The sequence below is a fragment of the Ctenocephalides felis genome, unplaced genomic scaffold (genome assembly GCF_003426905.1).
Source record: "Ctenocephalides felis isolate EL2017-DRISC unplaced genomic scaffold, ASM342690v1 CF-g0.4_SCAFFOLD_03573, whole genome shotgun sequence".
Classification (NCBI taxonomy): Eukaryota; Metazoa; Arthropoda; class Insecta; order Siphonaptera; family Pulicidae; genus Ctenocephalides; species Ctenocephalides felis.
In genome coordinates, this window is record NW_020539727.1 from 11,765,193 (window position 1) to 11,792,207 (window position 27,015).

Sequence of the window (27,015 nt, forward strand, 5' to 3'; positions counted from 1 at the left end):
TTCTGGTCTTATCTACATATTTTCATCATGGACACAGAGTACTAAAAATTCGTAACTGTAACATACATTTTTTAAAAATTTGTTTAAAATGTTATTGTAGATATAAGCAAATTATAGTTCAGTGTTTATAATTTCGTGTAAACCCAAAAAAATAATACATTTTATTAAAAAAGATTATTTTCAATAACCGTGTAAGATTGGAAATGTGTAAACCAGGGGATAGGTCTATGCTGTTTATTTATTAGTATAAATAACTTACAGAAATCTATTGATTTAATGGTTGAATTCTTAGGTATTTGCAATAACAAACTTTTCTTTAACAAATTCTTTTGTGTAATATTTGAATAAAAAATCATAGAGAAGCAATAAAATGGTAAGTTGAAAATAAAATTAATCTATAAGTCCAAGTAATTTGTTGATTGGAGTTTCCACTCTATTAGAGCAATAAAGTTGTCTATGAAATATGGTATCTTCATTTTATGAATAAAGCAAATATTTAAAATTAGAAATAATTCAATATAAATGTGTAAGAATTTGTTTAGTCTAAATTTGAATATAGTCTAATTGAATAGTAGTAAAAAATAGTATGTCCAGACTAGGAAAATGAGAAAGCTGATCAATAAACCACTGATGATGCTAAAAGACATGAAATCAATGGATAAATTTATATTTAAAGTGTCCGCAAATAAGGAATTTAAGAGTTCCAGTAAGAATGAAGAAGTCTTCTTCGTGTTAAAAAAATATCACAAGTCTATTGATAATTAAAGCAAATTTAAGACAATTTATCACTGGGAATAAAAAATAATGAAAAGATGATAGATAGTGAATAGTATTAATCTTTTAAGGGTATATACTTGTGTAGGCTTCAAATGAATCAACTTTACTAAATAACAGTTGTTTTATAATTTTCTTCAAGATTAAGCTTAACAGCATTGATGTTTTTAGAAGAAATAAAATTACTGCGTTGCTATATTTGAATAGATATCAGGTATCAAGCAATATTGCTTAGTCTAATCAAATCATTGGTAAAAGACTCGTGCTAGATTCAAAACTGAAGCCTTTAATGTAAGACTTATGTTTGTATTGAAATTGTTATCGATAATTTAGAAAGTAATGCAATAAAAAATACTCAATTTTATATTATGTATTGATGATGTGCAAATTAATTGAAAAAATTACACTAAGAAATTTAAGTAATAAAACTCAATTAATTTCTTCATTTTTATTATCGCACATAATGTTTTTGTTGAGCATCTACCATACATGTTGTAGATAGTGCAATATATGACTACGGTGAAAAGTATACATCACATTAATCCAATCTTGTTTACAAATACGCATAACAAGACATAAAACTTAATTTTGGATGCTTATTACTTTGTAAAATTTGATTTAATTATAATTTATTCAATCATATAATCAATCTTAGTATGAATAAATATTAGATGAAGTGTTTATGAATAAGAAATATACATAATGCATTTTTGGTACATAGGGATTGCAACATGTCTTTTAACTTTTATATTATATGCCTGCCATTTTTGTACAACAAAGCAAAAGCAATTTATGGAAAATTTGTTGACTTTCCGGTTATAATTTGAATTTGTGCACAGTGGAGCCTGCACCATTTTCATAATCAATGATTATTATCTAATTTCATTTACTTTGTACAAGTCATGGACATGTATATGAAATTAAACCTGGATTGCCCATACATAAAATTACCCACGAATTTAATCAGAAATCCTTTTTTTCAAAAAAAGTAGCCCTACACCACTTTCAATATAACCAATGGTTTATATATGTACATAAAATATGTAGAATGAGAATATATCTAGATGCAAGCCTAAAATAAATTAATAACTAAATGTCTGTATATGATCCATAAAGTATTCTTAACTCATTATCTATAAAACAAAAGTATTTGACTCACTTTGAAGATTCCAGTCTTTCAAAGCAGCTGCCTGGACAGTCGTGGCTGTAACTTTTTAATCACTTGCACTTTTACACACATGCGATTTACAACTTTTAATTGTCTGAATAAAGTCTTTACACAACACACGACACTACTATACTTATATTGTAAATTCATTGGTGGTATAAAATTTGATTACTATACACTTTTGTGAATACATGGGTGGTATAAAATTTGATTCAAACAGATTTTGTCACAGTTCTTACAACTTGCTGATGCTTAAATATATTTAGATCATACTATTGCATTTATCAATATAAATAAAGGATACATTGGGATCGCTGTAAATACAATATTTGATTAAAATTTTTGGTCCTGTAAAAGATAACCTCCATTAGTTACACAGAAGTTGTAAGAACTTCAACAGACACCTGTTCCAGCGTTTTCATACACTATTCTACACCAAATTACTCTAACAGATTATTTAAACAATATGATGCGTTAATTAATTGACTTCATATGCAAATTTAATTAGAAATTTAACAAAAAACATACCACCACATGCGTTTTCACAAATAACTTTTTGACAACCAACAAAATGGCTGCCATAAACATGGCAGCTACTATGTGCGAAGTGAAGTTGGTTGGAAGTCAAAGCGCGAATTTCAAACTTAAAATTTAAACACAATCGATCACATTAATGTTTAATTTACAAAGATTCGATTCAATTTGTTTGAATTAATAAAAATCATATTGTAATTAACTATAAAGATTTATGTAGACAATATCTACTGTAATAATTTTGCTCTAAAGTAAATCAAATAGTACATTAATATAAATTTTTATTGGACACATTGGGTGATTAACCTTTAAATATCTTAAATTTATCAATTAAAATCTTATATATAAATTATAAATTTTATAAATAATTGAATTATATATATATATATATATATATTATATAAACTATATATAATATGTATATATTATATAAACTATATATAATATGTATATATTATATACTTAAAACAATTATATATAAATTATAAATTATATAAGTTATACATTATATAAATTATAAATCATATAAATTTTGTTTCTGTTTGTATTTTTGTTAGATAAAATTTTACAATCTAAGACAACCCAAATAATTTTAATATCTAGTTAGAAAATGTATACGTTAACAATATAATATCACTACCAGCTGTAAGTTTATCTCAAATTGAATTTAAGAAATATGTGTATATTACATTTATTTTTCTTGGTTTATACATAAATAAAATATGCATTATGTATTATTTTTTATTTTGGCACGGTTGGTTTAGTTGGATCAGGATTTACAGTCGGTACAGGAGATGCCGGAGTCGGTTCAGTTTTTGCCAGAATCGGTTCAGTTTTTACTTTTGATTTATAAGTAGAACATTGTACTTTCTTTTTAGATTTTTCTCTCATATCCAAAACTGGTGTTGCAGGTGGCATAGTTTTCATTATTTTGCTGTAAGCAAATCCTAAGGCCCAAGATAATTCGTGGTTGTCGTACGAGTTTAACATCTAAAATAAAAAAATATAGAAAACATTAACAAATTATAGAAATTATAGAGTAAAACAATTTTAACTTTATAATTCACAATTTCCAATTGTAAATCATTTTTATATTTGTAATAAATCAAATTTAATTTTATAATTATGATTAAGAAACAATTAGTTTTGCAATGTTAAAGTACAAGTTCTGCATGCTATTTTTATTATTTTTTACTTATTTTAATTATTTTTTCACTATAATTGATAAATAATCTTGTAAATATTTTTGTCTACTAATAAGACATTTTTATTTTCTCAATCAGAAATAAAATAAAATTTATATTATTCCTAACTGCAGTTACATGTAATCATTATTATCGTTGGAACTTCATATCTTTTGTTCATACACAATATTTTTTTGGTATACCAATATAAAATTTTAGAAATAAAAATTAAAAGTAATTTGTAATTTTGATGTAAACATAATTTCAAATTCTTAAAAAAAAATATTTTTATTCAATCTATTATAAAAGATTGAACTCTTATTTAAAATGAATGTCACCATCTAAATTAAAAAATCATATCATATCCAATTATTTAGAAAAATATCTTAATTCAATCTATTATAAAAGATTGAACTCTTATTTAAAGTGAGTGTCATCATTTAAATTATCGAACCACAATTGTAAATTGAATTAACAAAAAAAAGTACTTTTGACGTCAATTAAAATATTTATATAATAAAGTTCATACCTCTACAATATTCGAATTATGGAGTCTGAAACCTTTCGTAAGTAAAGTATGTATATAAATAAGGTCCAAACACAGAAAAGGTTCTTTGCTATTCGGATATCTGCAAACCAATTGTAACTTTTTCCAAATTCTTCCGATGGTCGTGACACCATATTCATCAGCTAAAATAAAATAAAATATTGTTAGATATCTTATAATTTTTTATTTCAGATGTTTAATTAGTATATTGATGTAAAAGTTGAACAAGATTTAAAAAAACTATAAAAATTTAACATAAAACTGCAGTTGCTGTAAAAAAAGGTAGTGGTTGAAATATCAAATTTATGTCCAAAATATGGTATATATATATAGCTATATAATTAACAGTTTTAAAAATAAATGCTTTACTTACTTATAACGTTTCCAGATTTTCCTCTGTAGTAAAATGCACTCAGAGCCACATTTGCTTCTTCGTGAAGACCATAAGGAACAGGAACGATTTTGTCTCTGACAAATCGAAGAACACGTTTTCTGCATTTTTTAATATCAACTCCAATTTGTTTATTGCTTCTTGGTTTACCTCTAAAATAAATTTGAAATTATTATTCTCCAATATATTTTATCATTAAATTAATTTATAAAACAATGAAGAATAATTTTATTTTTCAGACTTTAAAATAAAAACGAAAGTAAATGCGTTTCATATTGATAAAGTAAATTATTGCTAGTTTTAACATCAGATTACAATATCGCTTATAAATGAAAACTGATGGTATTGAAAATCATAATCAAGAAAAAAATAGAATAAAAGAAATTTAAGAAAAGAAATAGATTTAAATAAATGAATAAATAATAATATTAATAATGAAAACAACTATGTTTATAAGTAATAAATAATAATTATAATTAACTTGTTTGAAAATTTTCCTGTGCAAGACAGAGAATTTTTATTATATTTTTATAAACAAAAAAAAAATTATAAAAACGAATATTATACAATTATTTATATCTACCGTCCACAACCTAATTTTCTCTGTTTTGCACAGAAAAATTTTCAAACAATTTATTTATAAGTACTTCCCTATAAACTTCGTTTCTTATAAAAATCCTGAACCAGTTTTGAAAATTCAAAAGCGTTGGAGTTCAAAAAAAATAAACTAATTGGAAATTGAATTCAAAAAAGACAAAATAATTAGAAATTGTGCTCATTAGATTTTGGGAAAGATCAAGCTCATAATTCTTAAAAATCTAATTGCAAGAACTGAAACTTTGTCTATTTCAATAAAACTATGCATATTTTTATTCTTTAATTAATCGCAAAAAAAATAAAAAATGAAAATTTTTGCATAACTTTACGTTTCAAAGGTTTCTGAACATTTTGGAATACCTTAGAAAAAATGGATGTGTGTGTGAATGTATGTATGTATGGATACAATTTTTCGTCCACGTTTTCAGACGCACGAATCAACCGATTTGAATGATTCAAAAAATATTCGATCCCTATTGATAGGGAGATGTGCTAATTAGTTTTTGGCAAAAGCAGAACCAGCCGTTTCGGAGATAAAGAGCAAAGAATGCAGAAAATAGAAATCGAGTTTTTGAGAGAACGGAGAATCCAATTTGAATGATCTAAAGAACATTCAATTAGTAATGATTGGAAGAAGTGGTTATTAGTTTTTGGCAAAGGCAGGCCCAGCCATTTCGAAGATACAGAGCTAAATGTGCAAAAAATGGCAGTTTTTGAGGGAACTAAGCGTCCGATTTAAATTATTCAAAGAACTTTCTGCTTGTTTTATCAAAATAATTGGTTTTGAAAAAAAAATTTTTGTTCCAAATATTTTTTTTTTCAAATTTTTTTTTCAAAACAAAATTTTTTTTGTCGAAAATAATTCAGGTTTTATTTGTAATTCTGACTAAGGTTCTAATATACTTTAAACAGATATTTTTAACTTTGCAATTCAGTTTATGTAATTCGTATAAATATTAGACAATGTTTACAATATTTATTTATAATAATCTATTTGAAAACATTTAATATTTCTCGAACATTTCGTTACGGTACGGCAAGTTCCAGCAATTTGTCTTAAGGCACGATGCCATACACCCCACTAGTTTACAATTTATTTCTTAATGAGTAACAAATATTATTATGTAAGTTTTTATTAACATATAAAATTACAACCTGATAATTTAATTGTCATCTGCAATACTTTCTGTGGGACTTTTGGTATAAATATTAGAAGCTTTATGTGACCGGAGATATTCTCCACCTTTTTCATAATAATCATTTTTAGAAATAGCAATAGATGTATCACTGGATAAATCTTTTGCCCCATTCCAGGCATCTAAACTCGGGGATGTTGCCACATTTATATGATGGTGGCTTCCAAATGGACGAATTTGTGTGAGTTCCATGGTTAATCGCTCTTTTAAGCCTGCAAAATTTGCACAACCTCCGGTGATAAAGATATTTTGTGCTAAAATGGACTGGTCTTCGGGATTGAACATTTTGAAGACATGTTCTATGGTTTCTCCTAGCCCAGCTTCAGAACAACCAATGATAGACGGTTGAAACAGCAATTCTGTGGCACGGATTAGTTCTAAGCCTAAGTTCAGTTGGTGGGAGTCACCCATATCGTTGTATATGGATTTGCAGTTGTCCACGGTAAAGGAAGGATCATATTGGCGCAGGATGTCTTCAAGTTCTGCCAGCTTTTCATTCTCTTCCTCGCTATCACTGTCACCACCTTCTTTGCTGATGGTTTTGTATACGTCCCAGTCTTCATCACGTATGCCAAAATCGTCATTACCCTTTTCTTTACGTGCCAACTGTGAAATTATTCTCATACGCTCCTGAGCAGCTACAGTGCGTCTACGTACCATATCTAAACGCCTTTGTTTCTTAGCAGCCTTGTGATCTAAAATAGCTTGCCTCTTGTTTTTTGTTACATTGAGCCACTCATTTATATCTGTTCCCAATTCCGGTCCAAAATTTTTTGCAGAACTTTCTTCTAAAGCATCAGATTCCAAAGTACTTTCTGTTGCAGCTTGATAAGCCTTTTGTTCAGCTTTTTCAATGCGTGCTTGCACACACACAATAGCTTTTTCAACATCTTCATAAGTTTTAATATCAAAATCACCCATATCATCTATTAAATCCGTCGTATGCCCATCATCAAGGTACTGCAGCAATTCAGTTAAACGAGCAAGTAGTTGTCGCTCTTGCACTAACTTATCTTCTCTTTTTCTAGCATTCATCTCAATTAACCTACGTGCTAAACTGCGTCTGCGCTCAAACCGTTGATCAGGTGTTAAACCTGGATTCACGGTTACTGAAGGTATTGGGAATTGAATTTTCTTAACATTCTGCTGGTAATAATCCACGCAACCCCATTTTTTAACTTCCTCTAAGTAGTTAGAAGAAACATAACAATGGTCGTGAACAATATCTTCAACTCTACTTGGTGTAATAATATTTGTATAAGCCGGATACTTCAGTTGTAGCAGTTTGTGCAAAAAGCTGGTGATGTTAGAACCACCTATGTTGATTCTTCTTGCTTTCTCAATAATGCTTGTGTTATTTATGACAGGTATGACATGTGTAGTATTGTGACCTATGGATATTATTAATGCACTTGCACTATCTAAGCAAGTTCTCCGGTTGTAGTAAAAACTAAGTAAAGCATCAACACCATAAGTCACACAAGGAACATCATAGCACTCAAACAACAATTCAGACATTAAATTCCTTGTATAATTAGGATTTAATAACGCCTCTGTCATAACTATTGGATGCTTCACACTCCTCTCAGTATCAATGCCTATATGTGCAAAAATATAGTCCAGAATTTGCTCCTGAGCTTCAAAATGCGTCACAATGTCTTTATCAAATTGGGTTTTTAGCTGAAAGCGCACTGCCTCAATGTTAGTTATATCATTGCCAATTTGTATCGGAGGGGTAGTTGGGGGTTCATTATCTTTTCTCACCCTTTCTTTGCGAGGTTTTGCTATCAAGTTTCTGAAAACTAGCCGGGGTGATTCATCAGAGGTCCATCCTACTCTACATTGATAAGACCCATTGTCAATTATTAAGGGTATTGAAGTTTCTTTCTCGACATATTTGTGGAAAATATCTGCCACCACTTTCTTGTCTGTTAACTTAAATAAATTAGTCGGATTTGAATCAGTCATTATTAACAAATCGTAGCCCGAGTGATAAAAGACACAATACGAGCACAATAATAGTCTTCAAAATTCACTGAATTTAATACGAGCAAGATTAATCGAGGAATAATATCAATATTGTTATTAAATTTGTTTAGTATACAATAGGTTATTTCTGATTCCTATAAACACAAGTGAAGTTGCCTCTGGAACCTATCTGTCAAAATCGTAGTGTTTCCATAGACATTAAATTGTGCAATTATGGGAGTCGCCTGGTTCATTTATATGTGCCAACACCTGTGGCAGCACTTGTCACGTTTTAGTTTCAGTTTGTTTTAAAAACTATGCTGTCATGAATATCAATAAAAATTTAAATAAACAAGTGGTGTACGGCATTGTGCATTAAGGCTAATTGCTGGAACATCTCGTACCGAAATGAAATGTTAAAGAAATATTAAATTTTTTCAAATATATTATAATACGGTAGCACTTCATCACTTTTCATCACACTTATTTTATATGTAGTGTGTGTTGGTTGTTTTTTGCGCAACTTGGGAAGCGTCCATTAATCACGTAATTGATTTTTTTTAAAGATTTTTGAACCCCCTCCCCTTTGTTGACACGTGGTGATATTCAAAATTACCTTCCCCTCCCCCGCCAAACATCACATGCATTTTTAGTTTTAAGAAAAAAGTGTAAAAGTTTTGATATTTTTTAAAAATGTTTGAATTTTTTTCAAAAAAATTCAGGTAAAGAATAAATACACGTGATATCTTACTAGACCTCTCCCACACCTACCTGACATATCATGATTTTTGTTTATTTTGTCAAACTTTAGACTATGTGTTTGTATGAATGTATGTATGGATACAATTTTTAGTCAACATTTTTGGAAGCACCGGTCAACCGATTTGAATCATTCAGAAAACAATCGATTCCTATTGATGAGAAGACTTGCTGATTAGTTTTTGACAAAGGCAGATTTAACCGTTTCGGAGATACGAAGCAAAGCGTGCAGAAAATAGAAATCGAGTTTTTGAGAGAACGGAGCATCCGATTTGAATTATTTAAAAAAACATTCCATTCATATTGACGAAGAAAAGTCGTGATTAGATTTTGGCAGAGACAGGTTCAGCCGTTTCAGAGAAGCCAAACGTGCAAAAATTGGCAGTTTTTGAAGGAACGAAGCAATATGATTCAAACAAAAAATCTTTTGCTTGTATTGACAAAACGGTCATTTTTCAGGAAAAAAATTCAGCTAAAATTTTGAAGCTCACTTATATACTTGAAATAAATTATTTTAACATTTCAATTCAATTTATATAATTCTTAAGAATATGAAACAAGGTCCTTCAATCTAACTCAGCTTGATTAAGTTTTGTTTATTCACTTTTCATGTAAACTTATGTAATCGTCATGGTCCAATTTATAAGCTCTTATATTTTGTCTATAAAATACGAAGAATGAGTGTTACTGTATTTATTATAGTATTTTGAAAACATTTAATATGCTTCAAAAATTTCATTATGAAACAGAAACTTCCAGTAATTTTCCTTAAGGAACGATGCCATACACCATTAGTTTCATCTTATAATTGATTATAAGACAAAGTATTTTTATGATTTATTAATAAATGCTTATTTACCTGACATGTAATACCATGTTGTTGAAAGTAAAATTCTTATATGGAGTAAATCTGTCGTAGCAAACGCTTGTTACATGTGAATTATTGTGCAATGGATGGGGATAGTCAAATTGCAAAATTCCTTGACGGGCAGCACTTAGACCCAAACCCAAGTAACTGAAATAAAAATACAAAAAAATAAAATTAACTTTGTATTAAAATCTGTGTTTTAATATTCTTAGTTTTTGCAAATTCTACAAATATCTCTAATTATTTGCACATTAATTACTTCTTTTAAATTATTTCTAAAGTGTAAAATTTAAAAAAAGGATTTAATAATTTAAAAAAAAAGTTATAGTTTTTTCCTCACCTGTGGGCAAAAACTTTAATGTTCGGTTTTGGAGAATCATAAATACTATTTCTCACATAAGGAACATATGGACGATTTACTTCATATGTTACTTGTGAAGATCCACCGCCCATTTCCAATGTGGCATAGGTGTGATGTTTTTTCAAAGAATCTACAATAATAAAAATTAATGATACTTTTTTGTACTTTTAGTGCCTGTACATAAAATTAATGTATTTGGACTTTAATTTAATATTGAACAAAATACAAGTCAGCACCACGCTGGTATTTATATACTATTTTAAACCATGGTATTTATATACCATTTAACACCAATTTTTGACTCTAACACCCTCATCATCATCAAACTCATTTTTTGTCGTAACCGTAAAATTAAAAAAAAATTAACTAATGTAATTGTATTGAAGCTTCATATACAAATAATGGAAAAATAAACTTGATTAAGGGACCGATGCTGCTGCACAATAGACCATTGTTATGGCAAGGCCATGTTTCGCCCCAACTTCCATACATTATGCTACTGAATCATACTGAATACTGTCAAAATGTCATGTATTTGCTGTGCATTCAGGCGTTTTACACATAAACTGCAATGTCACTTGTATGTTATGAAGCTGAGTCAGAAAGACCCTGTTATCTAGCATAGTTTTTTTTGACATTAGTGCGGTTTCTGAATTAGGTTTTCGCCTAAAAAACGCTTGACTGCATGGCTTTTGTCAAAATTTAGTATAGAAAGTTCTTCATATCATAGCCTCGTCATAACATTGATCTATGGAGAAGCAGAATCGGTCCATAGGGTTGTGGTCTTACCTTACCAAACCCAGGTTAGGCTTGATTGAAGTTATAAAAGTCATGATGAATAGAATTATCAAAAACCCTGGTCTGATGTTTAAAAAATCTGCATATTACTATTATTCTTACGTTTAAAATAGTTAACAGTGAACCAAGAAAACAATCCTTCCTCAACTCCTGTCAACATAGCAGCTGCATCCTTAGGAGCCTTATAACCAGTACATTCCAAGGCATTTTGGACAACTTGGAGAAGTTCTGCAGATTTTTCATCCCCTAAAAGTCTTAATCCTGCTGTAGCCCTCAAATAAACTTCTGTTTTGGGTTTGTCATCTTTAGGAACAAAGTCCTTGACTTCTTGGACGAGCTCGTAAATCTTTTGTGCACCCTTCAATAAAATAAAATGAGTAGAAATATATTCCTACAAGATGACTTTCATATACTGTCTTATATATTTTGATTTAAAACTAGGTGATCATAAACTTTAGTCGATAATATGTGATAATAGTGGACAGGTAATTTTTTTCTTTTTTTTTATTGGTTTAACACCAATCAGAACTCTTACTTTACATGCTCTATAAGTTGTTTGTTGAAGACTTATGACCTAACGTATTTCATGAGAGGCAACCCATCGGTTTACCATTCTCCTATGTGTGTGGTTTATATTAGCTCTTACGTCTAATAGTTATCATATGATTGAATAATGCTGCTATGTCCACGAAGGATGATTTCCACTTGAAATTATATTGTGATCTATAACCTCAAGTGGAAAGACAGGTAAATTGATGTAACAAATATGCATTTTTGTTTAAGTTTTTAATTGAAAATAAAAACGTCGAAGTGTGAATGGGTACAACCAGTATTTCATAAATAATATAGTTATATAATGCGTATCTTCTTATATATAAAAATTAATCGCAAAATGTGTTGGTAAGCACATAACTCAACAACGCCTGGACCAATTTGGTAATTTTTTTTTTAAATGTTCGTTAATGTCCAAGAACGGTTCTTACGGCGAGAAAAATTCGAATAATCGTCGAGAAAAGCCTAAAAACAGCCCTTTTCTTTTTCACATGCAAACGTTTTCTAACTAAAACGTAAAATCAGTTTGACCTTTATTGCTATTATATAAAGTTCATATTGAATTACAAGCCCTCACTGTATACTCCTTCTGAACGATTATTCGGATTTTGATAAATCTTTCTGAAGTTTGTTAAGAAAATTTTCTAGAATGTATGTGATTATAAAGTACTGGGATGTATGCGCAATATTGTAGAAATTGTGTTAAGAAAATTTTCTAGAATGTATGTGATTATAAAGTACTGGGATGTATGTGCAATATTGTAGAAATTGTAAAAAACAACATGCCATTGTTTGCATTGAAAACGAATGAAAACTATCATATGCCAAAAATTTCAATTTACTTATAAACTTAGACAATATTAGAATATGTATAATGAATTTATGATTATGACTAAGAAAAATGAAATGTCTACATTATTATTGCCAAAAAGCAGCTAAGATGTGCCAGAAATTAAAATAATATAAAATACAGTATATGTATGGCAGATTGAATGATGCACATATGAACAGGATATGACAAATTAATTCACTTGAAATATGAAATTAAGTATTAGTCAGCGCCGGTCCTAGTTTTAATGCGATGCATGCAAAAAATACGAGCGCACGCCTTAGGGGGCACCAACACAAGATTCAGATATTAAATTTTCAATATAGGTTTTTTTTCAATATATAATTTCTTTGCATCTTTTACTAATCTTACCCTAATATTTTTAAAATTCGTAAAATTTTCTCTTTATAACAACAAATGGGAAAGTAAAGATGAATACATACAATTCGGCCCTCACGATATCGATTAGGAGAAGTACAAGATGCAATTTTGTAGTGCCAGTGTTATGTTATGGCCATGGTTATGTAATCCTGTTTAAAAGATTTCAATTTCCAATATAGTGTAGGAATTGAGACTCATGATTTTTTTAAAGCAGTTCTACATTTAACATCGCTCATATCATAAATGTATATGCATTTTGGCGTGAAGAGTAATTAAAAAAAAAACTTATTTTTAGGTAAACAGGAAATATTAGTATATTATATTAAAAAATTGTAGACATGGGTACAGGACAACGGCTGTCGGGTCATCTAGTTTTAAATAAAACTCACCAATTCTGGATCATGTGCATATGATGATAATCCTGGTCTGATTTTTACAAACTTTTCCTCGAGCAGTTGGAGATCTCTACCTACATTTATTAAAAAATAAATGATCATTAGTAAATGATTTTGATGAAGTGCCTTTTTTACAAAAATTGACCAAAAATGACAATTCGGTTTAATCACATTATATTAATTAAAGCATTATTACTAGTGCTAGTAATAGTTTTCATAAGAATTAAAAAAAATGTATTTATGTTATTTTATTTCTACGAGTTGTCTTACTGCAAATAATCATTTTCAATTATTTATTTTGATTAAAAATACCTGTTTTTGAAAATTTATATGCCACAACTCTGGATCCTGTTGATCCTGCGTCGATTACAAGGATGTAAACGATTTTTCCATTTTTTTCTTGCCCTGCATTTGGAAGATCCTTTTTGACTTCACTACCTGCTATAATAAAATAGAAATATACAAATTATTTTTTGAAAACTTGGTCAAAAAAACATTTTCTAATTTTTTTCAAAAAAAAAAAAAAAAATCTCAGATACTGACTTATTTTTCGAATAAAAATCTGTATCGTCTTTATCTAGGTTTCTGTTTCTAGAACTGACTGGAAATATGTATCTACTAACCATTTATACCCAAATTGCAAACCAAAGCAAAAATTAAAAGACCTGACCAAGAAAACATTTGCTAAATTTTTCCAAAATTGTTCAAATTTAGAAAATGTTTCTCAGATACTGACTTTGCATTTTAAAACCAAGATCAAAACCTATTGATGATGATGATGATAATATTTACGCAAATGTAAGAATTGCACAAGCTCATATTTGCGTATGTGACATGGGTAGATATTGCATAATTTATTATTTTGTATGTTAAGAACAATTTATTATTGAACGAAATAAATAATTTGGAAATCCATTATCAATTTGTTTTAGCCATATTTTCAAAAACAAATGTCAACAAATTATTTTTGTAATAAATTGTAATAAATTATTAGAGTGGGGCACAAAGGTTCAAGTCGACTTTGAGCAATTACATTGTGAAAATCAGACGAATTTTATCACAACAAATATTTTTTTTTATTATTTGTATATATTTTTTGTATAATTTATTACTTTGTTCAAACATTCATTAATTTATGTATTTAATATTTATTTATTATTATTTATTATTTTAGATATTCATTATAAATCGTAGTAATACAAAATAAGGTATTAAAAGTAGTGACATCATCTCACCATACACCTGCCTTTGGGTATTAATAACGATGAGTATATATTTATTAAGATTTCACTTAAATTACTGTGCCATTTGTAAAATATTATAAATATTTTATTAACAATGTGTTAAAAAAATTATTAAATGACGATTTTGAGCAACATTTTGTAAGAATAAACGACGTATATTTTTATTCTTTTTTAGAATTTATTTTAATATTTGAATAAATAAAAAATATTGAAGACATTCTGCTTATTGAATAAAACTCTCGACGACTTTGTATATAAAGATTTACTATTAATTGTCTCTTACAGATTATGAAGAAGAAATATATTTTGATGCATTGTAATCATTGTACAAATGTTTATATGAGTGATATAATTTATTGTCAATAAATACAACAATATGTAATATTTTTTTATAAACACTGTAGTTATTTGCCCTCTTAAATACAAGAATTTAATACCTAACATCAGAGGCCAATAAAAGAAAAAATAAATTAGTGGTGTGTATGGCATCGTGCCTTAAGGAAAATTGCTGGAACTTCCTGTACCGTAACGAAAAGTTCGATGAATATTAAATGTTTTCAAATGGATTATTATAAATAAATACTGTAACTTGTCTAATAATTGTAAGAATCTGAATTAGTTTCGATATAAAAAAAATTTTTTTTGAAAATATTTTAAACAACAAATTTTTTTTCCAAAAGCAATTATTTTGTTAAAACAAGCAAAAAGTTGTTTGAATCATTCAAATCGGACACTTAGTACTCTCAAAAACTGCCGTTTTTTGCACATTTAGCTCTGTATCTCCGAAACCGATGGACCTACCTTTGCCAAAAACTAATCAAATTGGTTGGTTCGTGCATACGAAAACATGAACGAAATATTGTATCCATGCATACAGACATACATACACACACATCAATTTTTTCTGAAGTATGCCAAAATGTTCAGAAACCTTGAAAACGTGAAAAAATGTAAAAATTTTCAATTTCGATTTTTGGACGATTACAATAACTTACCCTACGGGAAGTGGAAAATATATTTTGATGCATTGTAATCATTGTAGAAATGTTTATATAAGTATAAGAATTTATTGTCAATAAATACAACAATATATAATATAATAAAAAAAAATAACATTCGTCCTGATTATTAAGATGTAAATATTAACTTTCTAAGTTAAGCCAGAAAATCCTATTTGCTAATTTTATGTTAAGGTGAAGTTTTTTTTATGTTTGCTAAGTTTATTTTTTCACAATTAACTCTATTTGACGCCGATATTGGAAAAAGTAAGTAAAGTGTGTACTTAAGCCAATTTTGACCAATCTTCCACGATTTTTTAAAAACTGCTGCACCGATTCCAAAATTTTAAAAGCCATTTGATGCAACTTGATGAAGAGTTTTGTTGTCTCCAATTCGAATTTTTAAATTTAGGTTAGAATTTTTTGCACTCCTGTTTTCTAGAATACTGTGTAAAGTCGCTTCTATATCTTAGATCTAAAGTCCTCATTTGCTTCCTGACTTGTTTTCCATATGCAACATAATTATATATCAATTTCACCATGAAGTGGTGAAACATATCTTATTCTGACAGATTTCACTGTATCTTGCACTGTATTTGCACTTGTTTTTGCAAATTTGTGTCTTAATTAACAGTATTTTTTTTATTTCCATATCAATTACAATCTGTCTCCAAGAGACATTCAGTAATTAGATTGTTAGATGTAAAAACTGATGCTTAAAAGGTTATCCAGTAGTAAACCTTTTAGTTATGATATGTAACAATTATGGCAAAATATTTAAAAATATAGTTACTAACACCTATTGTAAGTCTGAACATGCATAAATAATATATGACTATAAATACATATACATATAAATAATTCCTACATAAACTAACTTTACTTATTCTGAGTAGTGATTGTCTTTTTAATCTTAACAGTATGACTAGAATTGAAATTTATAATATCTTTAGGAGCCAAGTTGAATAGCACATCAATTCTAAAATCGGTTCAGTGGTTTAGAAGTTCATCCGGATCAAATATCTTCGATTTCTATATTGTTTATAGTGTTTATTTCCATAATCCACAAATAATGCATATGAATTATTGCCACGTGCAATTGTAACAAATACTATTCAGTTGTAATATCAGTTGCATTTCATTACGACAAAACTGCACCTAAATAATGACAATAATTAAATAATTTACAGTTGCATAAAATCTGTAATTGTAGTCATCCAGTTATGTACAGTATTGACGATATTCGAATCCTGAATCTATTATTATTAATCTATTATAATGGCCGGATGTTTTTTTTCGCGATTCGGTTTATGAGAGCACAAATATAATGATTCCTATTCAAATTGGTGAATTAAAAGCAGAACATGTTGCACACACAATTAATGCCATTTAATAATGATGTCCGAAGTGGTAAAATCAATTGACAAACGTCGATATAAAACCAAATGACCGAAGTTTGAAATTTTATGTAGTATAGCGAAGGAAATGCAATTTCTGAAACCCAGACTAGGTTTTTTGTCAGAGTATGTCGTATGACTAAAACCTCCTTAAATTTGTTAAATTTGCTTTTAACGCAATTTTTTATAAGAGTTGAATTAAGTGAATATTAGTGTTTGTTAGTAATTAGATCTAGTCGTAAGAGCATGCATGTTCAATTACTGTCTTCAGCCTCGGACAACCTGATATCAAGCTGTAGTGATAACTGTTGAAAACATAGATCTAAATATGATATCAAGTAACACTATATTACTAACATAATTCCACTATATATGTGATAATAATCTCTTTACAAAAATTAAATTTAAATTTTATATTTTCACAAAAAAATAGTGAAGCTCTGGCGCCAAAATTAGAAATAGTATGTGTGTATATAAATATCCTTAATATGGATTTTTTGTTCTTTAATATTAAGACTTAAAACTTTCCTTTTCTTTATCAATTTGGAAACTTTTGAGACCCTGGGAGCAAAGAAATTCGGAAATATCCATATTAAAGACCACCCTAGTATATATGTACTTAGACTAAATTTGACCATCCTTAAAATGGTTTCTCGATGTTTTCTCAAAAACCACTACACTGATTTTAAAAATTAAAAAAATCAGTCGGTGTAATAAATCTAAGCAAATTTTGCAATTAAGCTCAATAATTTCATATAAACTTAAGAAAACTAGTAATTTCCTATATTATTCATTACTTAATAAATTAATTAATATTTACCTTTACCTAATAACTAGTATTTTTCGCACCACTATCATCTCATTTATCTAAATTGTTATTTTGATTTCAAGGACAATTTTAAAACCTATATAAACTGAGATTGGTGTTAATTTTAACACATTAGTTAAAAATTAATTAGTGAAATTATCAATAATTTCAAAATGATCAAATCAGTAGTGATTGGTTTTGCTTTTGCATTGATGGCTGTATCAGTTCATGTAAGTAGAAACAAAAAAATAAATAAATAAATATATGTATATATATATTAATTTAAATAATTCAAATATATATATTTTTTTTAATTTTTATTATATATCCCAAAGAAGTTTATAAAGTAAAAGTATATTCCAGAAAATCTGACTTGCCAATGCTTTTTTTCTAGACGTACCAAACTATTTTGAATACTTTAAAAAAAAATGTAATAAGAGTATGTGTGTATGTGAGACAATTTTTGACTTTTAGTCGACATTTTGAAAAACCAGAACTGAACAGTTTTCAAAAATGTAATAGACATTCGACAAAAACGCCCATTGATTAGTTTTTAAATTGAATTTAATTCTCATTAATTAATTAAGCATATTATTAGTATCCTTCGGACAAAATGCCACTTACATCTAGTTTAAACAATTTTTGATCAATTTTAGGCAGGCAAGCCCGAGTTATCAGAAGAAGCCAAGGAAGAACTGGTGAAGATCACAAAAAAATGTATAGAAGAATCTGGAGTTGATCCAAGTAAGTAATTAGGCAAAAAAATAGAAATTAAAACAATTTTCATTTAAGGTATCTCCATAATAGTAAAAGTATTATATGTAAAGAAAGTACCTGCATTACACACAAAAAATGCTCAAATTAATGTGTGATAATTTTTAATACTCGTAAATTTTTCATTTCAGTTTTGTTCGCCAATAGAGTTACAGATGCAACTTATTTTCATGTTACTGATTTTATATTTTATATTTAATACATTTTTTAAACATTCTCTGATAAAATCAACTTATTCGAATAATATAATACATGTATAAAATTTCATAGAATGTACAAATAAATAAAAAAATGGGAAAACAGCTTTCACTATAATTAATTCACGAGCAAATAGACTCCAAAATCATATTAATAATTAATTAAAAAAATAACCAATATAAACCAAGTGAGAAAAAAATTACTAAAACTACTTTACTTAGAGAGATTGAGAAAAAATATGATTTTATATATAAGCTCAGAAAACAAAACTATCTTTTTGGAGTTAAGGATGTTAATTTCTTCTACATCATAATCATTTAGATGTAAAATTTTTAGGCAATAAAAAATATCATGCGAGGCCAATTGATTCTGTTAATGAAAAACTTGATCGATTAAGTAATAAAAATAAATATTTAAATTTTTATAATAATAATATTATTATTATTTTTATGATTTCAGAGGAACTTGAAAATATGAACAAAGAAACTCCTTCAGATCCTAAGGCCAGGTGCTTTGTAGGTTGCTTCTATAAGGAATATGGATATGTAAGTTTTAAAAAATCTAGTAAAATTTCTGTTTAAAGACAAGATTCCAGTATGAAATGTCCACCTTAACTGATCATAAAATAGTTTCCTCGAAGAGTATTTTATAAAATGTGATATATAGTAAAAATTGCCAGTTGGAGATAAGATTCTAGAATAAGATTTTTGTCTTAACTATTCATAAAACTAGTTGGTATTGGTATTTTGCCTTGAAGTTACATGAACTTCCCGATATGTGTAAATAATCGACTTAATCAATAAAAAACAAATCAATTTATGAGTGATTAAAAGCATTCCGAGTGGATTGATTACACTTAATTGAAAACGAACGAACATGTTAACTCGGAGTAGTTTCAAAAATCAACAATTTTTATAATTGAACCAGTTTTCGTAGGACTTTAATTGTTCAGTATGTTCATTTAAGACCAAGTACTCTATCGTTATACCAAGTAAATCGTCTAATTTTAATTTTAACAAACGTCAAAAAAAAACTACTCATTTCCTTAAACTTTGATGAATTTTTAAAATTAAACTACTTGTCGTAAGGCCATAATATTTCAGTAAGTTCTATAAGACCATGATATATATTGCCAAAAAAAGTTCCATAAAAATCGGCTTAAATTTTTTTTCAACAGTTAATTACAAGAAAACTGCTCGGTAGATTTTCACTTAAAACTAATCAGTATCATTCCAAAATAATATCTTTTGAACAGTTTTTGATTTTTTTAAATCGATTCGGTAGTATGAGCTTAAATGTGGACGAAAAATTTAACACTTTTTTTCCAAATTACAAAGAAACGTCTCGGCAGATCGTCGCACAAAACAGACAAACGATAGTTCTCATTGAGATACATCAAATGGCTTTTAAATTTCTGAAATCAGTTCAGGCGTTTTTGAGCAAACGTCAAAAAATCTGTTCACACACACATACTTTTTTCAAATTTGGTCTCATTCGATTCAGAATGGCTTGAAACGTCGAGAAAACATAAAATTAGCGAATCGGATTTTTTGATGAAAACATAAACTCCTTCGGGAAGTTAATAATTTCCATCTTATAAAATTTGGTATCTAGAGAAAATTGCCCTTAGAAGATTTATTTTGAGAATGAAATCCGTTAGATAGTAACTATCTAAAAAAATATCAGAATTGACTATTGGGAGAATTCAGGATAAGGTAATGAAAAGTCCAATCAAAAAAAAAGAATTGTTAAAAATATGCCAGAATTAGAAAAAGGATAACTACTATGGTCAAATAATAACAATAACCATTTTAGTGGATATTTTCGTAATATTCATAGATTAATTGTAATTCATATAAAGAAAATTAAAAAAAAAGTATATGAATGAACTAGCAACAACAATGAAATTGTTCCAACCACCAACTTCATCTCTTACTTACTTAATGGAAATAAAGCAAGCTTATCAATTAATGAAGCTATTAATTATTACCAATAATTTATTTTTCTTTTCTAGATAAAAGACAACAAAATAGATGTGGAAACCATAATGGAAGCAAGCAAAAAATTAGGAATGTCTGAAGATGATTTGGACAAAATGCGTCCAATCGCCGAACAATGCCAAAAAGAAGTTGGCGAAGAGAAAAATGCATGCGAACTTGGCCCTAAGTCTACCGAATGTATGAAGCCTAAAATGAAAGAGGCCGGATTGGAAATCGACTTCTAAAAAAAAGGAAATAGATTGTTGAAAATCGATTTTTTATTAGATCAAATTTTATTTTTGTCACAGTATTATGTTTTACCAATTTTTCATTATTAAAGAGAATATTGAGTTGTAACAAAAATATTATCATAGTGATACTTTTGTTCTAATATAATGTTTCTTATATATTTTTACCACAATTTATATTTGTTTTATAATATAAGTATTATTATAAAACAAATACGAATAGTTTTCATTATGCAATAAACATCATATTGTAATAAATGTATTATTATAATTATATTTTTGTAGCAATATAAAGTTTTTCTAAATTTACGTTTCAATTTGTATTTGATATATAATGCAAAATAAATAAATAAATATTATTATTATATTTTTGTTTCAATAATATGACTTGGTAGAGTCATGAGCCTAAAAGGTTTACGGGAAAAAAGATAAACCAACGATATTCCAAAAACAAGTAAAGTTAAAAAAAATTTAACACTAATATTTGAAAGTAGATGGCAAAAAATGTATAACCAGACATCACCTCAAATCTTACAATATTGTTATCAAGAGATAAACGACAATGTTTGAAAATCCATAACAAAAGTATTTTATGTTGTTATTTTTTTTCGTCGTGAGCTTGAGCACTGTTGTTTAGTTTAAGAGACCTTAATATAATTTTCAAGAATACGTTATTTAATTTTTGTTTAAGTTGTATTGTTAATTTTAAGTTAGATTCAACCGTTTTTTTATGAAATCCTCTATAAAAGCTTACACGTGGGTGAGGTAAAAAGGGCAATAAAAACTTTAATCCTTGTAAAGGTGTGAACAATAAAAAATAGTACTTAAAATGGTAGATTAAGTTGAAAAAATTCAAGATAAATTAAATAAATAGTTATTCCAAGTCTGCTGATGAATATTTCTGACAAAATACCAAATCAAGGTTATATACAGTGTGTTATCTCTGTAAAAAATGTACCCATGATATTTATATTTTGCATTGGTTGAAAATGTAGCTGCTATTTTGTAAAATTCCTTCAAAAATATAATTAAGACATAGTACCCTGTTTGTCACCAGGTTTCCATATTTTACTCCATCTATGGGGTAAAAAGAACCAGGTAACAAATTTTTGAAAAAACAGCAAAAAACACATTTCTACGATGTTGATTTTGCTGGAAGTTTTACTGTACATAGTCAGATAGTTGTTTGTTTGATATGTGTTATTTGTTGTGATATATTTGGTTTGCTTTTCACAGTCAAATTGGACTTTTGTGCCCCGCCCAATCATATTACAAAATTGTAAGAAAATTGAAACTCAAAGTAACTCTTATTTTACTAAATAAATATGTGCAGTTTAAATTTGCAGACTCGACTTAAAATTAAATTGTTTAATATAAAAAATCAATAATTCAATATTTTGTTAATATCCAATAATTATGTACAAACTTATTTTCAATATTTTATTATATCGAGAATTTATTTTACATCCGATTTTGTTCGGATTTCTACCCACCTTCTTATCTGTTCTATCAATACAATAACAATTATTTTAAATATAAAAAACACATAATATTTAGATAATAAATGAGTATACAAAAAGAAAAACAAAACAAAAGACTTAACTATAATTTATTTTTTTCTATTTCAAGTCAAAGATAAAAATTGCGCTCACCCACTTTCCTCCAGAATCTCTATATAATTCTATTTCATTCGAATAGCAAAATATAAATTTGCAATAACCAATTAAAGTCTTGCTATTTTGAATACAATCGGCTAAAATTTTCAAAATTACTATCTATCAAATGTTATATAATTACGATTAAAAATTCCACGAATCCTTTAATAACTTTTTTATTTATTTCAAAAAATAATGACTCAATTTCGGCAAAAAAATTGGTTAATCCATCTAAAAATTGATCTATTAAAACGTTTACTAATAACTATTACAGAACCATTGATATTATTGATAAATGTAACAAAACAATCAAATAATTGATCTTGCATAAAAACTCAATTTCATAGTAATCTGCGCAAATCTACGACGAATACAATAAAATTGTTTAAAATAATTAAAAAATAAGGTCATTGATTCAGAAAACTTTTGGTATATAAAAAGAATTAAGAGTTGTATTAGAATCACAGTTATTTGATATTTGTAAAAACTTTTAAATAAAAGTATAAAGATGAATAATAATATATTTATTGTAGTCTTTATTTGTTCCACGATTGCCTTGGTTCAAGTTCAGGTAAAATTTATTTCCTATTTACTAATAATTCCCACGAAATTATTTTAACTAAAGAAGAAGTATGTTTTTGCCAAAAATTCCAATTTGCCAATTTTGTTTTTTCGATTTTTCAAGTCCAAAAGTTAATTGATTCCAAAATTTGAAAAGAATGTGATTATCGGTTCTCTAAATAATATTCCATAATTTCACAAGAATGTCAAGCATTAATTATTGCTCACTTTAAAACACTTCTTTTATTTTAACTTTTTGAAGTAATACTTATTTAGGCGCGACTAGGGTGTAAATCTATACAAATGCAACGGAAAAAACGTTACGCTCGAGTCGAGTGCCAATGATTTGTCATTCGCTCTCGATGATATCATTTCAATACGGGTCGATTGTGATTGGTCGTCGTGTTGCGTGTGAGTGTTCTTTGATTGTATGCGTATACGTAGTATGTCCCCGCATATAGTAAATGAAAAACCTTTGCCATGTAAAACACGCAGTGGCGTCGGAACCAAATTTTTGATGGGTAGGCTCGTTTTTTTTTTCGATAGTCAGCCAGTGGGCTCGTTTTTTTTTGAGATATTAGCCCATATAATTTTTTGAAATTGATGGGTGGGCTCAAGCCCACACAGCCCACACGGTTCCGACGCCACTGAAAACACGTAAGTTTATTGAAAAAATTTGTATTATTCGTGGTTACTATATATTTTTAGAAATTATTTTCATAGGCAAGACATATACTACAGCTGGTCAAAAAATGAGACTGTCTCGCCAGCGAAATTATCAAAAAACAAACAGTCAATGAATGTATGGCAATTTTAATTACATGACAAGTGAAACAACTGTTCTCGTTCAAACGAACAATTTGATTTTACTGATCCTAAACGTAAAGTGTTACAACGTTGCATATTTTTTATAAATAATGAAAAATGATTTGATATTCCGATTCATTACTCTAAACAAGAAATTAAGCACAACAATAGTTTGTATAGCTCTATATCATTTATATACAGATATACTTCATATCTCGTACGATAGCAAAAAAGTTTTACTTCAATGGCGTGTGAACCATACGCGCACTCTTTTTTAATATCACTTTAATATTAAACTATTTAAACAGATATATAATATGTCATATATTTTTATTATAGGCAGGATTGCAAAAGGCTGAAGTTAAAAATTTCCTTATGGATTTAGGAAAGACTTGCTCTGCAGAAACAGGTGCTACAGAAGGTAAATGACAATTTATGTTTAAAAAATAAATACTCTCATAAAAAATATAAAGTTCAATAAATAAAGCAGTATAAATTAATAATATTACTAGATTAAAAATGTATCAATATTCGTAAATATATCGCAAGTTATAGGACAAAACTATCATTAATTTTTTTTTGGGAAAGTTCATCTATTAGTTATTTTATTCAATAGCAAGTTATAGGACAAAACTCGTTCAAAAATTTTTAAGCAAGTTTATCACATTTGTTATTTTTGCCAATAACCATATTTGTTGCAAACAATTTTATTTATTTATAATATGACTAATTTACGCTTGAAGAAATATGAATCAAAGTAGAAAGGAAATTTAGATATCTGGCGTACAACTCTCATATAGCACAGATATAAATTTTATACAAACTTGGCTAATTGCTTTATTGAAATATTAAAAATACATATAAGTTATAAACACCTTATTGAACGTATTTGCAAACTTTTAAGCCCGGTGCACACGACGCCAGTAGGCAGTATTCCTTGTAACATATTTTCTGTTAAGGTTTTATCGTAAGGTGAGCATGTACAAAGAAACTATTTTATTGGAATAGATACATAAAACATATATATATATATATATATATATATATATATATATATATATATATAGAAGAAAAACTAATTCATTTTCTATCTATCCTCGCAGAAATTTGAAAATTTTGTATAAGCTCAGTAGTATTATTTACAATTAAACACAAAATCCAGAATCCAAAAAGAATTTGAAAAACTTGAAACGTAATCAATAAGTCGAAAGACCAAAAATGACTAGGATTAGATTATATCATGTATTATACCATATTATGACAAAATATAGACAAACTAATGGGCTTTATTGTTTTTATAATACCTCATTGTATATAGCATTCAAAACAATACATCCCTATACACTAAAAGTATTAATTCTTTTGATTGTCTAGAAATTGTTGAGAATATTCCTTACTTAGCAATACAATGTTTACCGGGTCAGCTAGTATATATAATAAATAATAATGCAGAAATCAAAATCAGGTTAAAATGAATCATTTTCATTTGCAATAATAATGATGACTAGTGTCGAGACAATAAAGGAGTAAGTCTGATTTAGACTAGAATTACTTTTAATATTTCAGTTATTTTTCATCTTGCTAATTTCATTCATTCAAGAAATATATATTTTAATATATAAAATTGGTACTTGAAACAAAACAAAACATAACATTTTTTACTTCTTTGGGATATTTACACGTATGTATAGTATCCAAAATGCCACTTACAACTAGTTTCAATTATTTATTGGTCTCTACCTTGGAAAGGATAAGAGACTCCAAAAATTATTTCGAAAATGCCCTCGAAATTTAAGTACTATATTGTGTCACGTCCTTTGTTTGGACGAACAATTTGTGGCGGTGGTTAAGGAGTTCGGGTTGTACTTCAAGGCGCGAGATAACCGACTTCTTAGTTTAACAGTAAGAGAAAAAAAATCAGGACAAAAGTACTAATCATACTGTCAGAACTAAAACAAAGAAAACATATCAAACAAACAACCGTCTGACTATGTTCTGTAAAATTCCCACCATTGTAGAAATGTGTTTTTGTTGTTTTCCAAAAATTTGTCACCTGATTCTTTTTACCCCATAGGCCTAATATAGGACAACCCGGGTTCAACAAGTCCGATGCCTTATTTTTAGTTTCATAGGTATTTTATGAAATTCAAGCTACATATTATTCAACCAATGCAAAATATAAATATCATGGTTAAATTTTTTACATAGATGACCTTGATCTGGTATTTCATCAGAAATCATCATCAGCAGAGTTGGAATAACTATTTATTTAAGCTATCTCTTGTAAAACTTACTTAGCAAAACAATGTTTATCGGGTCAGCTAGTAATTATATGAAAATAATAAAATGTTAGAGTAATATTTTATGACTAAATACGCTCACCTTACCTTATAAAAGCTTGACAGAAAATATGTTACAAGAAATACTGGCGTCGTATGCTCAGAGCTTCAGTCATTACAAAAATGCATTTTATCAACTAACTAATTTGAAAATTTATATTTCCAGCTGATATTGAAGGTTTGCTGAAAAAAGAAGTGCCCACAACTCCAACTGGAAAATGCCTCATAAATTGCATTTATAAGAAAATTGGTTTGGTAAGAAGCAACCGCAAATTAATAAAAATAACACTGAACACAATATGCGAAAATAGAAAAACAACCGCAAATTTATTAGAAACAAACTTAAAACTTGTGTAGAAGTTTTCAAAATATTAGACTCTTGAACTTTTTTTTAAATAAAACTAAATATATCCTATTTTTTTTTTTTTTTTTTAATTTCAATAATTATTACAACTGCTAATTTATTAACATCAAGTAATATTGATAAATAATAATATAAATTTAAATAAATAAAAGAGCAAATATATCCTAAAATGTCAAGTTGTTTAGAATATTTTGTTATAAGTGATATTTTACACCCTAAGGCAATTTGCATGAATTTCCTTAAATGTGGAAATAACATACTTAATCGATAAGAAGTAAAATTTATCTATTTAAATAACATTTTCTGCTGTTCACTTGTGAAATAGTTTTTGCTTTTTAAAA

At 27.8% G+C, this 27,015-nt stretch overlaps 1 protein-coding gene across 2 annotated transcripts in view; it reads right to left on the reverse strand.

Moving 5' to 3' along the window:
* Positions 1-3,022: 3,022 nt before the first annotated feature.
* Positions 3,023-27,015, reverse strand: part of LOC113389189 (ectonucleoside triphosphate diphosphohydrolase 5-like) — a 38,854-nt gene continuing 14,861 nt past the window's right edge. The window contains exons 1-9 of one of the 2 annotated variants that reach the window (XM_026626246.1): positions 13,926-14,023; positions 13,615-13,743; positions 13,297-13,376; positions 11,248-11,503; positions 10,327-10,477; positions 9,978-10,133; positions 4,581-4,750; positions 4,190-4,350; positions 3,023-3,466 (exon numbers count right to left, since the gene is read on the reverse strand). In XM_026626246.1, coding sequence (XP_026482031.1) covers positions 3,218-3,466; positions 4,190-4,350; positions 4,581-4,750; positions 9,978-10,133; positions 10,327-10,477; positions 11,248-11,503; positions 13,297-13,376; positions 13,615-13,743; positions 13,926-13,983 — 1,410 coding nt within the window. In that variant the 5' untranslated portion in view covers positions 13,984-14,023 and the 3' untranslated portion in view covers positions 3,023-3,217. Of the gene's footprint in view, positions 3,467-4,189; positions 4,351-4,580; positions 4,751-9,977; positions 10,134-10,326; positions 10,478-11,247; positions 11,504-13,296; positions 13,377-13,614; positions 13,744-13,925; positions 14,024-27,015 lie in introns of those variants that run through there. The other variant, XM_026626247.1, reaches the window with a different exon arrangement.